This window comes from Seriola lalandi, unplaced genomic scaffold (genome assembly GCF_002814215.2).
Source record: "Seriola lalandi dorsalis isolate HSWRI2012SDOR001 ecotype SW California unplaced genomic scaffold, Sedor1 jcf7180002054692, whole genome shotgun sequence".
Lineage (NCBI taxonomy): Eukaryota > Metazoa > Chordata > Actinopteri > Carangiformes > Carangidae > Seriola > Seriola lalandi.
This window is the reverse complement of record NW_019525245.1, coordinates 1120769-1136924: the sequence shown is the minus strand read 5'-3', so window position 1 is coordinate 1136924 and position 16156 is coordinate 1120769. Positions and strand designations below refer to the sequence as shown.

Genomic DNA, 16156 nt, shown 5'->3' with positions numbered 1-16156 from the left:
ATGTCAGAGGTCACTTCATTTGCTTCTTCCCAATATTAAGAATAAAGACACACTGTGTTGTTGGGACCTTACAGAAAACTCAACAAGCAGAGTAAATTTATTAGATTATTGACTCAGAACCTTTCTATCTTCATCTCTAGAGACACAACACAGTCTGTATGGTTCCATGATCTCAACATACTGTTGATTATTAATTAAAGATGAGAGACAGATGGTAAAGACATCTTTAAGTCTGTGTTGTATTACTTTGCAATGGATTGCATAGAAAAGAGTTTTAAAAAGTCAAGAACATTTTTCCCCAACTGTTTCTAAAATGTGATGTTTTAAAAAACAAACTGGACTTATTTGTCAACTTCTGGCAGTTAAAGCAGTTTTCTTCTCTTCCTCTGCAAAACATCAGTGATGGAGACGATGCTGATGAAACATGGAAATAAAATATTCATGTTTTTATTTTGTTGGGATGAACTAAATGGAAGAAAAAAACCTTGGCTGGTTAATGTTCTTGTTTTTCTGAGGGGGAACATAAGAAGGATGATAAATAAAATTGATTAACAAGAGGCTATTGTTCTACTATTCTATTCTATCACAAGACAGCACACCCAAGAACAATTACCTTTATTAATTTATTTTTGCATAAAGCAAATTGGTACAAACAGCTACCTCACAAAGTCACACACACACACACACACACACACACACACACACACACACACACACACACACACACACACATTCTTCAGAAACTATTTTAATTTTCCATTGGGCCAAAACAAATCAAGCACGGCCTGTGTTTGACAAACCCAAATGAAAGTCAATCCCCCAGAGCCTCTGCTAAATTGCTTTGCTCAGGAGCAATTATAAAGGGATCTGTTGATTTTGTTGTTAAGTGTCTCTGATTGGCTGCGGAGTGGCAGGCTCTAATGTGGACACTAATGCAAAGTGACACGTGTAATAGGAATCAGGACCTCATCACCTCTGTGGCTATTAAGACTGATTCTGATGAGACATTGCACACTCACGCTCACCTTGAGCCTTGGCAGTGCAACTGGATGTAAACATTCAATGCCAACACCACTCGAAGAGGAGTGCCCTACATTTCTATCTAGGATGGGTAATGATTGACACAGTTTGTACACAGCATGGAAAAAAAAAAAATGTTTCACACTATTCATAGAGAAGTCACTCAGGTGACCCAGGTACCCCACCCAAAGCCTTGAGTCACCTACTTTGCCTTCTACTGTTGTTGGCCTCCTGAATGTGGTCCTACCAGGGAATGGTGAATTTGAAAACTTAAACTTGCCAGGTAGGACTGACTTTTCCCACGGCAGCTAGCCAGGCTTCCAGCTCATTATGTCAGCTTAGCATAAAGACTGGAAATGGATGTTTTGTTACTCTTGTTACTCTAGTTACAATAACTGCCTACCTGTGCCTCTAAAGCTCCTTATTTAACACATTATATCTTGTCTGTTTAATCCATACAAAAAAATAGTGTGAAAAAACAACAAGTTGTGATTTTACCCGGGGATATTTTCCAGACTATTCTTAGCTGAGTGCAATTATTTCCTGGAGACTCCTCTGGTTGCCTGGCAACCTGATAACCCCCTGTAAAACCACAACTTCATGTTAAACAAATTAAATACAACATGTTAATTAGTGAGCTTCATAGGTTGTTTTTTTGTACCTGTGTACAGAGCCAGGCAATCTTTGCTAAGCTAAGAAAACTGTCTGGCTACATGTATTTCCTAAAACCTCAAACCATTCCTTTAAATTCCTTTAAATTATTAGGGTGTGGTAATATGATATGGTATGATATAGATCTACCAAACAAAGCCAGGTGAAAGCTACAGGGCAAACGATAATACTATCACCTGTACACTCTGTTGGAAACCAATATAACATAAATTCTACCTCAGTGAAGCTAATGTTCGGTTTGTGTTGAGACTGAGAAGAGGTGATCGTCTGAGGTTGTAGTTTGTGCTATTGTTGTATTGGACTCTATTATGGTGTAATGTGTTTCTGTGTCCACCGTCTGTGTGATGCCTTTTGTCCCTGCTTTCTTTTTCCCTCCTTCATTGGAGACACAGACAGAGATTTGGACCATCACCAAAAATAGTATTAGATTAGTGTAGGTTAGGGTTAGTTAGTGTGTGTGTGTGTGTGTGTTTGTGTGTGTTTGTGTGTGTGTGTGTGTGTGTGTGTGTGTGTGTGTGTGTGTGTGTGTGAGAAACAACATCTGCATTACATCAGCAGTGTTTGGTCTAGCCTGGCAGAAGGTGGCAATGGTACCAGGAATGGTGTGATAGTGACATAATGTTACAACAAGGTGGTAAATGTGCTAAATGTTCATAGGCAGGCATCTGTTCCAGTTACAACTGAAGACAGCATCAAGCTGTTCACATTCATACCAATTAAGATCATCTTTAATCAAGAAAATCTAATCGAAAAGTACTCAATTATCTTACAAATAAATCTGCCTGTCTCTCTTGTGTTCAAACAGATGCTTTTCAACATATTCCAAATAAACTGCGGGTGAACTTTGTCAAAGGCTTCTGGTAAAGATGAGGCATTAGCATTTCACCTGCAGCGTAGTCATGATATGTGTCCATGTATGTCTTTGCCAATTTCAGCATTCACTTTATTTTCCTCCAGCATTTATCTCATCTCTCCTCAACACTTCTTATTTAATATCCTTCCCATCTATGCCCGAAAACAAGCGCTGACAAGAAAAATGACACCTTGTCTCCCCTTCAGTTCAGTGTAATGCGGCAAAATGATGAGAAGATTTGTGAAAGGTAAAATGGGGGGCATATGTTTCTGTGTGACTGGTTTTCCCAGATGGCCATGTGGAGGGAGCTGTGTGATCAGAGATCTAATAAACCAGTGGATATGCTGCATCGCCTTTCCTGGGAGGGAGTCGTTGCCATAGCAACCACACCACAAGCACTGCAGGTTAATGGTGGGAAATTATGATTTGCCAGATGTAACTAATGCACAGAGTGACTGCTGAATCAACTTTCAGCTCTCTGGTTGAACAATGCGAGTGGTGTCCACAGTGCAGTTTTTAAACACCCCAAAGGCCTTTGAACAAGTTCCAGTTGGCCAGCAGCAAAATATATTTAATTTCACCAATAAATGTGTGTTTAGAAAAGTTTTACTTTATATTTACATGTACTAACTCTGCAACAAATCCTAAATCTATAACATTCAAAAACACTTTTCAGATTACGGTGAAATGGACAAAAACGATCTCAAATAGAAATCAGATATCTCAGACTAAAGCATTAGAAACTCTGTCTGTACTACTAGGTTACAATAACACGTGCCATTTGTAGATTGATGAGTTTTATAACAGCAGAATTACTGATTGACCCTAGTAGACAAAGGTTGGAGGTTCCAAAGCCTAAGTTAAAGGAAAACGTTAACGGAAATTGATTTGATTAATATCACACTCATGTCTGTACAATATTAAGCTGGAGCCAGCAGTCGGTTAGCTTAGCTTAGCATAAAGACTAGAGGCAGGAGGGAGACTCCCAGTAGACACCTAAGGAAGTCACTGCTCCCGGCCAATATAGTCAGGCATATAACCCACAATAAATCCAGAACTGGACTTTTTTGCAATTTTGTTTTCATACCAATTAAACAAATAATATCTAACCTATTAATTAGTGAGCTTTAGAGGAGCAGATTTTATCACCTCATACACAGTCTGGCTAGCTGTTTCGCCTTGCTTCCTCTCTTTGTGCTAAGAAGGAATCTTTGGGCTTTCCTAAGGACATTTAGGCCTCTGCTTCACATTGACAGCATACAACATGGACTCTCTGACTCTGCTGGAAGGCAAGGCATCCATCCCCAGGGGCCCATCATCTCATATTCTGTCAGTGTCTAGTGCAGGTCCCCAAAGACATTATACCAAGGTGATGCAATAAATACTGTATTTTTCTAGTTTCGATATTGTCAGTTTCTTTTCTTTTTTACATTAACAACCCAGACATGAGATAAAATTTGAAATTCTACATTGTTGAAATTTAAACATTAACAACACAGTTTATACCACATTTTAGATCAGGACTGTCTGTCACAATATTAAGTATGTTGTGACAGGCAGCTTATGGAACAAGTTTGTTGGCTTTGGTATATAACCAGTTACTTAGTGGGGATATAGTTGATTATGGAGCAAATAGTGCATTGATTGCTTTGTTGTAAAATAATCAATAAAGGTAATTAATCAGTACAATAATACACCCTCCATTACTCCAAGCTGAATCAGGTTAAATACCTTTTTTTGTCCCTTTTTTTAAATTTATTTATTTTTTTAAAGTGTGCCTACAACAATGTCAGTTTTGCTGAACCCTAATGTTTGGGTGTTTGTGTTCAGAAGTTACCTTTGGGCCAAATACATAAAGCTGCATTTACGCTTTATTTATTTCATTAATAATTTATATAAAATGACTGAGCTTCCAGGAGAGGGTCATTGTGCTGCTCAAAGATTTCCCAGCAGAGACAGACGGGATCAAACCTGTGTTGATCCTCAGTTAAAAATGTAAATTCATCCGTAACTTTCTGCTTTAATTCCAATATAAATAGACACAACCTGCACATGACATCTTCCTGGCACTCTTTGTTGTCTCAAGACTAAGATGATCACATTTCTTCTCTGTAGCTACAGTATGGATAAAGAACCAGCCAGACAGCTCCCAAAGCACTAGCTAAAACAACAAGTGATGAAACGTTGTCATTTTCACTGCTCCCCTTAGAGAGGAGGAGGAGGAGGAGGAGGAGGAGGAGGAAGAGATGGTAGAAAGAATCAATCATGTGACAGGTCTGAGAGACAAGGTGTGAGCCCACTATACTTGTGGGGCCCTAAGGCTTTGTGGGGACCAAAATGGCTGAGGGTTAAGACTTAGTTTTAGGGTTAGGCGTTTTGATGGTAAAGGTTATGGTAAGGGGGCTAGGGATAAGTCAATGAGTGTCCTCACGACTATGGTAAGATCAACATGTTTGTGTGTGTGTGTGTGTGTGTGTGTGTGTGTGTGTGTGTGTGTGTGAGAGAGAGAAAGAGAGAGAGAGAGAGAAAGAGAGAGAGAGCCATAAGATCCACTTTAAAGTCCATGCCCTTTCATAATTATTATGAATTATTAATTGGCAAGTTATTAAATTCATATCAAAGGTCTTTCTATATCGTCGCCTCAAACAAGCGTTCAAGCCCTTTTTTTTTTTTTTTTTTTTTTTTTTAAATCAAACTGATGACGAATAGACTTCAGATTTGTTGACCTGAGGAGTCATAACAGAGGCACATTTTAAACAGATCAACAAAGGACGGCAAAGGTTCCTCCAGCGGCTCCATCACTTTCACCTCGTGGCCACTAAGGGTGGGACTTTAGTTCCCATGGTGGTGATGACAGAACAGATGGTTGGGGTTGCCTGTTTGGGCACCGCTGTCGGAGTCAGACGCGTTTCAGTCCATCTGACCTGCACCAGGCAGCTGCTCCTCACTGGAAGCTGCGCGCTGCAGCGTTTCCACTTCTGAAGTATCAGCGTGTCTCCAACACCGGAGCAGAGCAGATATCACAACCGAGGGGTGTTTTCTACTGATAGGATTTACTCTCGTTTATGAGGCTGATTATTTGCATTCTAAAACACAATCTGCACCCCTCGCGCATCACCTCGGAGCTGCGGACACTGCATGGGTCAGATACAGTAGCCTGCAGCAGTTTTGCTTACGGAGGATACAACGCTTCATAGGTGAGAGCATTGTGTTTAATTTATGCATGTGCTGAAATTTTGATGCAGACGTCTATAAAAAAATATCTCTGTGTTTTCGCCTGGTAGAAAGAGGAGATGTTCCCAGTCTGGTCTAGAGTGATAAACTCGTAAAGATGAAGTCATCATTTGTGTGTTGTAAGAAATGCACTGATCAACAGAGATCAAATGAAACAATAACGTGTTCTCTCTCCGTGCTGGGGGTCCTCGTGCAGCGCGTGTTACAAAGAGGAAAATGCTGTTTTTATGGCTTCAGTAAAAAAAAAAAAAAGAAAGAAAGAAAAAAAAAGATTAAATTTAGACAGAAAATCCTGAAAATTGTCCACGTTCATCGATGTCTGCTCAGCATTTATCTGCAATGAATGCATTGGGTTAATCTAATCAAAATGTATTATAGCAGTGTTAGTTTTGCAAGGACACTGCTCTGCAGTCAAGCTGTACACAGTATATGAATATTATATTGTGTCTCAAGTTTACACTTTTGATAAATATGAACTGATCAGAGATCAGAGGGGGGGAAACAAAGAAAACATGAAACAAATCTGTGCACTACAAGCCAGGTTGCAAAATTCAGTTTTGCCATAAAAAGCTAAATATTCATGTGAGTTGTGAGTCTCATAATTAAAGCTGCAGTCTTGCCAATAGCTCTGACATTTCACTGCACTGTGACAGTGGGTTCAACTAACAATGTGGTGTAACATTTACACAAACTGCAGCATCACTGGCCAGCGCACAGTGCAGCGGAAAGAACTGAGCAGCAGCTCTGGGCTCATGTGTTCCACCAAACATATTTGCATGTTGGAGGGTCAGAGAATTGTCAGATGTCTGAGATGAGGACACAGAGGAGGAAGACAGACAATGACAGCGTTTCGCCTCAAGAAGTTTGAGAAAGCAGGGAGAAGTCTGCATTGTTAGGGTCACCTTTTCAAGTGGGCTCTGTTGTTTCAGCTGCTGCAGTACACACCTGTTACAGAGATCACAACACAAAGAGAAGTTATCACTTTTATCAGGACATATGTTATGTTAATTTTGACTAGGACAGGAGGAAAATTATGGTTTGCATTATTTGCAACATGACCATGTTTTCGAGTAAACTCAACCACTTGGCGTAGTTATCTTGTGACTAAATGGAGACAATTGATCCAGATGTCACCTAATGAACCATTGATATGAGAGTATTGGAGGCTGTGACACCTTCCCCCAATCTTCACAATGCACAGTGACGTGTCTCCTCAGCTAGTAGTAATGTGGAGTGTGAGAACATGCCAAGACAAAGACTTGTCTTGGTGTGTGTCTGTGTGTGTTTGGGGAGGAGCCATTGTGAGCCATAGGGCCTAATTCTGCAGCATGTGCTGGTGCTGGGGTTCCCACAGCAGTGGTGGGGAGACACGGGTGCAACAGCTTGACCTTCTCCCTTTGTGAGCAGGGGCTGAAGGGGAACATGGAAACATGATGGACCACGAGAAAAGGTTTTGTCAAGATGTCATGGCTTGGTCAGCTGTTTTGCCGTCTTTTGTTTTTATCAACAATAACCGTGTTATCACTTTGCACAACTTTAATTCGAGACAGATATGGTCTATGAGACTTTATTGCTTTTGAAGATGATTATACATTATAAGCGTTTTTAAATTAGATTGTACAGAACTAATATCAATTTAAAACTAAATGCACAGATGAAGTTGAACAAAAACATGAGGAAAACTGTGTATGTATGTAAATATGTTAAACCACATTTATAAAAATCCATTTTACAAGCATTGTTACTGTTAAAAATATTTTTGTTTAGAGGTCAATTTGAAGTGTGCAACTTAATCTACCTTGACCTTTGAATTGTTTCAAGTAGGGATTCCCGAGAGATTAGTGACTTTGGCAACATCAGTATGATTGATCGATGCTCCAGTGATAACGTATTGGCTTTTCACCGATACTGCAACTGTAAGGAGAGCTGAAGTGGAGGGGGAGAGGATGAGGACAAAAAGGGGAGAGAAAAAAATGAAAGCTAGAAAAGAAAAATTGTGTCAAGATCCATCTCAATTCCGCAGGGAAATAAAGCTACCGTATGGATTTGCTGTAGAAATACAGAGACAATTTTTCCGTGCTGTGGTTTTTCAGACCTTAATTGAGTCTGAAAAAAACATTTTAAAGTATGCAGCATACTTTTCTTTAATTCTATATTGGATTGTCTTGTCGTACCTTTGGCCCCGTTGCGTTTTCAGTTCAGCAATTTCCTCCTGTGGCTTTCCAAATGAAGAAGAGCCCGCCATCATCTCCACCTTTTCCTTTCTCTCTTCTCTCTGACTGAGTGGACATGCATCCTTCTCCTCCTCTGCTCTACACCTCTGCCATCAGCAGCTGCATCAAAGCCCTGTGTGATGTGAAGTGAGACACTTGCATACTAATGGAGTAGGAACAGGATGTCTCTCAGGCAGGCCAGCGCAGTGAGGACATGGAGAAAACATCAGGCAGCGCTACTTAACTTTCCAGCACCACATGAGCTCTGGACTGAAACTGATTGTCATGGAAAAGTGTTAGCTTTAGTGTAAAAATCATCTGAAAATGTTTTATTACCGAGTGGTGTATGCCAATGTAGAGAAAGAGTCAAGCATATGTGCATGATATGGTTATGCTTGCTGGTCTTGATGTAAAAGCAATGGCTGTTATTTTATTATTTGGTTTTATATTGCAGTCATTTTCATGTACCAGTGGCAGTTCTCACTGCCATATTCCTTTAGCTGCCTGATGCCACTAATAGCTGTCTTCTAATGTCTTCATTTGATTATGAAACAGACATGCCGGTGGCATAGCCGTTGCTATGGCGATGGCATGTCTGTGAGCCTGTTGTGCGGCTGCTGATTCAGAAACACTGCTTACATTTTGCACCCAGTGAAAAGGGGCCCAGAAATAGAGGGGGCAAAGCATTGCCTCCTATGAAAAATTATGCAGTGTGCTATCAAGTGAGGTTCCTCCTGGCTGCACCAGTGGCACATGACGGAGTGTAGTATTAGGAGAATGGCATCTGAACTAGTAGAAGGTGGAAAATCAAATTAACTGAAATCACTTCACAACAATTTAAGAGAGAATTTTGACATGCTCGTCTTTTTTTATGTGTGTCTACAGTGACTGCCGCCTGCACACAAAAAACACCTGCACAGCATATCCGAAGAAAAATGAACCTGCATCTGCCTGTGTTCTCTGTGTTCCTTTAGTGGCTCTGATTATCTTCATTGCTCCCTGTATTGTCCAGCAATCCTGTCTTATAATTGTATTTATGAGGCCTTAGCATGAAGCAGACAAAGCTCATTATGTCCATTATGTGCTGTCTTGCTTTGAACCTCAGTGCCAGGAAGTCTATAAAGGTTTATGGGAACCCAGTGGAAATATCAGTTACTGTAGATGCATATTTGTAGATGTGTGTGTCTGGTGTGTGTAGTGTGTGTGCTTAAATTAAAACCTCATAAGGATTGGGTGAGTAAAGAGAGTAAATCCCTCCTGCTGGAGGCTTCAATTCAGACAGTCAGCTGGATAATGCCAAGCTGTTGAGGGATTTTTCTGTCTCCTTCTAGTGGTCTGTGTATGCATGCATGTCACAGTGTGTGAGTCAAAGAAGAGTGGGAAAACTGAATGTGTATTTTGTGACAGTGTGGAGATGTGTGCAGTGTGGATACATATGCATGCATTTTTAATTACGTTCCCCACAGTGTGTTTGCTGTCTGCTGCCTCAGCCAAGAGATTAGCAAGAGATTTTTAGGATACAGGTGCTGGTACACAACTGGTCCGAGCCCTGCTTTCACATTGAGAGAATTAATCTCAGACCTAATCTCTGTCACATCCCAGAGAACAAGAGTTCGCAAAGATGTTGTCCCACCAAAGGGATTCTTTACAGCATGATGCTATAACAAACCTCATTCCCTTTGAGATATGATCCTGTGGGATCCTGCTCTCCTGTGTTGGAATTCTTTTCCTGTTTTGAGGCAATAATCGTAGCCAGGAAATTGAGATAGAATAAAAAAGTAAAAGGGAAAAAGGTTGTTATTTCAACTCACTATTCACATCCGTTCTGTCCTGCGAAAGAATGTAGGTACCAAAAAAACAGCATGTGTCTAGCAGTTATGAGGAAGTCATTTTGTAGAGCAGTTTTATCAGTTAGGTTAAAATATAAAATGTTGACCTTTTGTTTAATTTGATCAACATAATGTAGTCCTTCCAACACACATACACGAACACACTTAACTGACTGCATGTATGCATTTACAGTCTGTATACAGTATTTCTTAATATCACACAATCTTTATATGAGTATCTGTTTTAATCCACCATGTCGAAGTCAGAGGAGTTTACTGCACCGTAGTGAAGGGCAAATTTATATGTGTGATTTAGATATAGCTACAATAGGTGCTATGGAGAAAATGGCAAGATGGATGATTGTGTGCTTTAAAGACCACATGGATACATTGTATGTAAAACCAATGTTTACACAAAAACTATTTGCTGCAGAATACTCTATAGAGACGTACACACTGTAGCTGCCCACAAGTGGGCAAGAGGTAAAGAGCAGCAGGCAGTTCACCAGTTTGAATCCCTGGACTAGTGTTGGGCAAGAAAAAAGCCTGCTGATCATATGTTTGGCTAGTAAGGCTTGGCAGTAAAATTTGAAGGTGTCCTTAAGGACAGGGTTAGGGTTAGGATTCACTCAGACCACTTCATTGGACTTTGTCTGTGACCAGCAGCAGGTATCTGTGGGTATACTGGGAACCTTGTAAGTCTGAATTTGTGTACTGCAGTGATTATGAAGCAGGCCATCAGTGAAAAAGAGCATATGTGCTCGCCAGAGCTTCCTTGGGTCAATAAGGTCAACACGTACACACAGTGAGACATAGGTGGGAACGGATGCAGACCCCCATAGTGCTGCCAGGCTGCCAGAAACCTGGTGCCAGGTGTCTGAGTTTTATGGCCTCAGCATGAAAGCAGCGATTACTCCGCCTGTCTCCTCCAATTTAATACTCGAGCAGCGCAACACATAGAGGAGGAGAGAGGGCAGACAAATGTATTACTAAACTAAATATTTCTCTCTATTTCTACAAGCGAGTAGTTCACTTGAAAGACATGTGAATTGATTATTTGAGAGACTGAATGGTGGATGGTTAAAGGCAGAAGGAGGTACATGTTCTGCAGTTATTCACAAGATCTATGAATAGATCCAGGAAAAGGTGCCGGTCCCTGCTGCCACACTTCAGTCACGCTGAAGGAATCGGTTTGAGTGTGACCGGGTTTATTGCAGAGACCAGCCACCTGATACCAGGCACCATATGTGTTCTTACTCAAAGAGAGACAAAGGCTTAAAATACTTTCTACAAATTTTCTGCTGCACATTTGTTGTATTTGATTTATCTCCTTTTTGTTGAATGTTGGAAAGGCTGCTTTTGCCATCAGTGCCACTCTTCTGGCATGTTTACATTTCTATGAACAATCTCATAATCTTGTTTGTGTGCGTACTATCGCAATCCATGTTGTATTTGTTGAGCTGCTTTTATACTAGTCTACATGCAAATGTGGAAGAAAAGCTGAGAGAAGGTGTCAACACATCACAGGGCGTGAACAGACAGCACATGAAAGGAAAGAGAAAACAATCTGTATCTGTTTTATGTTAATATTGGAAGAACTTGTCAGTTTTGATGCGAAACAAAATAGACCCAACTATCTTTCTGTGTTGCACACACACTGGATACTCAACCTCAGTTTATTTATGAGAATAAATGTGAATTTCTATGAGTGTGAGTCAGACTAGAAGCTGACATGTTGGTGAGAAAGCCAAGAGTTTCTCTGTCTCTCTCTTGCCAGTGTAAACTATTATAGACGCTGATTATTTCATTTTGTTGTTTAGATAATGGCCACTTTTGACAACTCCCCCATCACATAAATACAACCTCAAATGCTAACATTATAAATCCACACAGCATACAACTTGGCCAAACAAAGAATATTTAAGAGTTTAATATACACTGATACAAATGAGGATTTGTTGAAAGAAACTGGTGACTGATTCCTCATCCCTCATGTTGCTGCTCATGATGTCAAATCTGCTTGTGGAAATTGAGTCTGTACCTGTCATCCACACAGCCCTTTCTAGAAGTTGGAGTCAGGAAATGGAGAGATTATAACAAAAGCGTAAAATATCACTATTCCTTTGGGGGCTCTGTCTGTCAGTCTACTTCAGCCTCTCTCTGCATGTCTTGGTTTGACCAAACTTGGACGAGTATGACATCCACACAGCCACAGCGCTGGCACTTAAAATAATACTAAATTCACTTTACATGAGTAGGACTGCTTCCCATGGGTCTGTATCATAAGTAGTGAGTGATTAACAGTGAAGAGCACACACTGCCTGTATATTAAGCCTGTTGTGTAATGGGCTCACAGCCAGAGTTGCCGGCTGTGCCCACCCCACACACTCGCTCAAGAGGATCGCTGATACCAAGCTGGGATGCAGATAATCTACCCAGCCCAGAGAGAAAAACATGTTGGTAATCTCTGAGGAGACAGATATGCAGCACATCAGGGAAGCAGGGCTAATATCAACCCTATCTTCTTAGCTACTGACAAATAGAGTTCATACTGTACCAAATTTTGCTCCACTGTATCTGTTAGTTCATGTGTAAAAAGTAATAAAATTCTCTTTAATATGAATTATATTTCTGTCACTTCCACAAGAACATACTGTATGTATTTATCTGTATCAGGAAACTGTTCTATTCTGACAGAATATCTTTAATTAGTTTAAACCTATAAAAAGAAGTAGATATGTTTGCACTTAAAGCAACAATATCTTTGGCCTGAGAATGGCCTGGTAAATAGTGTAGTGGTTAAGTATTTTTTGGCCTCCATGGTCTCATTGAACTTTATTTCAACATCTGGAAGTAACATCTTCTGTATTTTGAAAAAGTGTCTGGCTGTGTATGGGCTCATTAAAAGAGGTAGGAATGAATGTCTACACAACAGCAGGGCAACAAGACGAATTTGACAGATTAACTCTGCCCCGTTAGACACGTCAACTTAGTCCCCCTAATGTCTGGGGGGTGGCAGTGTGGAAAACTGCCAGTTGCCTCATTTGTAACCCTCTGCAAAGAAAGTAATAACTCTCTCCCTTTCTCTATTCAGCTGTTTTTCAGTTTAACTCCTTTACTGTGTTACATATATAGTATATCTAAATTGCCTTGCTCTGTCTTTTTTAGGTCCTGAAGGTGTGGAAGTGAGGTGCAGAGGTGAGGTTCGGACCAGATCTTCTTCGGGCTTGCCTTCTGCAAATACCTTCCTCTGGATTAGAAATCACCACTCACTAAAGGGCCTGCAGCAGCTATCTAGCAGCAAAGGAGACTAATGCTCATGAACCTTCCCTTCATACCCTTCTCCTGAACACTGCCTCTCATCTAAGCTTCGTCTGAGCAGAGAGAGCAGACAAAATGGCGCTCAGCTCTCAGCCTTGGCCTCCTTTAATCTGGCTGTGCATGGGATTGCTTCTTTCCTTTCTGTCACCCATACATAGCAAAGAATGTCCTTGTTTGTGTGTATGCGAGATCCGCCCTTGGTTCACCCCACAGTCGACCTACAAGGAGGCAACTACAGTGGACTGCAATGACTTGAGGCTCACGCACATCCCTACCAACCTGTCAGCAGATACCCAGGTGTTACTGCTTCAAAGTAATGCCATCTCACACACCAGTGGAGAGCTGGAAGCACTGTTCAACTTGACAGAGTTGGACCTATCTCAGAACAACTTCAGCACTGTGGAAGCGGTGGGCCTCACAAGCATGAACCACCTGACCACTCTGCATCTAGAGGAGAACCAGATCAGTCAGCTGCCAGACCACTGCCTGGGAAACCTCTCCAACCTCCAGGAGCTCTACATCAACCACAACCAGATAAATTCCATCTCTCCTCGGGCATTTGCAGGCCTGCATAGCCTACTGCGCCTTCATCTTAACTCCAACAGGCTCCATGTCATAGACAGCCGCTGGTTTGAAGAAACACCCAACCTCGAAATCCTCATGATCGGGGAGAACCCAGTCATTGGCCTCCTAGACATGAACTTTAAACCTCTAGGAAGCCTGAGGAGTCTGGTTCTGGCTGGCATGGACCTCACTGATGTGCCAGCAAATGCATTTGTAGGTTTGGATAACCTGGAGAGCATTTCTTTCTATGACAACAAACTGGTCAGAATCCCTCAACTGGCCCTTCAGAAAGTTCCCAATCTGAAATTCTTGGATTTAAACAAAAATCCAGTTCGCAAAATGCAGGAAGGAGACTTCAGGAACATGCTACGTCTGAAGGAGTTGGGCATCAACAATATGATGGAGTTAGTGTCTATCGACCGCTATGCTCTTGACAACCTACCTGAACTGACGAAGCTGGAGGCGACGAACAACCCTAAGCTGTCTTATGTCCACAGGTTGGCCTTTAGGGACATGCCCTCCCTGGAGAGCCTGATGCTCAACAACAACGCCCTCACTGCCCTTTATCAGCACACTGTGGAGGTGTTGCCCAATCTGCGGGAGATCAGTCTGCACAGCAACCCATTGCGCTGTGATTGTGTCATTCAGTGGATGAGTTCCAACAGGACCACTATACGCTTCATGGAGCCCCTGGCCATGATGTGCAGCTCCCCAACAGAACTCAGGGGCCAGCGGGTTCGAGAGTTGAGGCTGGTGGAGTCCCCGGAGCAGTGCCTCCCCCTCATATCCCACGACACCTTCCCCAGCCATTTGAACTTGGAGCTGGGCATGAGTGTCAGTCTGGACTGCAGGGCCATGGCTGAGCCAGAGCCAGAGATCTACTGGGTGACCCCTCTTGGGACCAAAATCACTATAGATACTGTGTCAGAGCGGTACCACTTGAGCAGTGAGGGGACACTGCGGCTGTCTCATGTGCAGGTGGAAGATTCTGGCCGTTACACCTGTGTGGCCCAGAACACAGAGGGCGCTGACACACGAGTCGCCACCATCCGCGTCAATGGCACCCTTCTTGACAGCGCCCAGGTGATGAAAATCTTTGTCAAGCAGACCGAGTCCCACTCCATCCTGGTGTCCTGGAAAGTCAACTCAAATGTTATGTCCTCCAATCTGAAGTGGGCCTCGGCAACCATGAAGATTGACAACCCGCACATCACCTACACAGCTCGTGTCCCTGTAGACGTTCATGAGTACAACCTCACACACCTCCAGCCTGCCACTGAGTATGAGGTATGCCTCACAGTGTCCAATGTCCACCTGCAGACGCACAAGTCTTGTGTTAATGTGACCACACGTAGCGCCACTTTTGCCCTGGACCTGTCAGACCAGCACCCAAGTGCGGCTGTGCTTGCTGTCATGGCGACCATGCTGGCCTTCCTCAGCCTGGCCACTGTGGGTGTTTACATGGCCCGCAGATGGAAGAGAAAAAACTACCACCACTCTCTGAAGAAATACATGCTTAAGACCTCCTCCATCCCCCTCAACGAGCTTTACCCTCCACTGATCAACCTGTGGGAGGCTGATGGTGAGAAGGACAAAGATGGCAGCACAGAGGGAAAACCCTCTCCTGTTGACACCACACGTAGCTATTACATGTGGTGAGGATTTAGTAAGGAGGCCTGGCTGCCTCTCCAGCAGCACAAAGAGACACACTTTTGCCATTTTGGTGCAAAAGTTGAATAAAGTTGCAAATGTTTTTTTGTATTCTCAGCTTTGCTAATAAGAGGCAGAGTGATCAAGGACAGGATTTTTATTAGTATAGCGTATCGCCTTTGTTTGATTCTTTCTATCTCTTAATTGTTTTGGACTCTCCAAGATGGCAGCTGTATTTAGCCTCCAGGTTGTCTTAGTTGCTATGCTGTTTTACTTGGTACATTTTTGACTCTCTTTCTTTTGGGTTAATAATCTGGCAGCAGGGGATGACTGTCATCTTGCAGCATTATTAAGTAGAGATCAGTGTTTTTTTCTCTGTTTTGTAAAACAGGTAATCTGTTGTGCACTGATAGATAACGGAGTTTGTATGAACTTCAATTAAAAGCTGACAGCGGGGTTTAGACTTGTTAAACTGTCTACTGAATGTTAGCAATTGTGCAGTAATGTTGTATCAACTATACCTTTGAACTTTCTGGTTTAAATCGCAAGAGAATAGGATTTTAGTTTGCTGATAAATGTGATGTTTAATGCTAGAAATACAAATGTTTGTTTTTTTACTAAGGTGCACTAGAAACTTTTTGACCCTTTCTCCATTTACTCGCTTATTTTGCTAGATTTTCTTTTGCTAATTGCTTCGTTTATTATTTTCACATGCAACATGTATACTGAATAAGTCAAAATAAATAATTTTTGGTTCTTTTGCAGACATATGGTCTTTTTTTCCCCCAAAGTTATTATAT

The 16156-nt window shown here is 41.8% G+C and overlaps 1 protein-coding gene across 1 annotated transcript; it reads left to right on the top strand.

Moving 5' to 3' along the window:
* The first annotated feature begins 5422 nt into the window (after window positions 1-5422).
* On the top strand, window positions 5423-16120 carry LOC111667664 (leucine-rich repeat neuronal protein 1-like). Its single transcript, XM_023423410.2, has 2 exons — window positions 5423-5742; window positions 12990-16120. The coding sequence occupies exon 2, from the start codon at window positions 13218-13220 to the stop codon at window positions 15363-15365; it is 2148 nt and encodes a 715-aa protein (XP_023279178.1). The 5' UTR covers window positions 5423-5742; window positions 12990-13217; the 3' UTR covers window positions 15366-16120.
* The last annotated feature ends 36 nt before the right edge of the window (window positions 16121-16156 follow it).

Bases quoted from the DNA above. Each gene is read 5' to 3' on its own strand.
- LOC111667664 (XM_023423410.2), top strand. From the start codon at position 13,218: ATGGCGCTCAGCTCTCAGCCTTGGCCTCCTTTAATCTGGCTGTGCATG.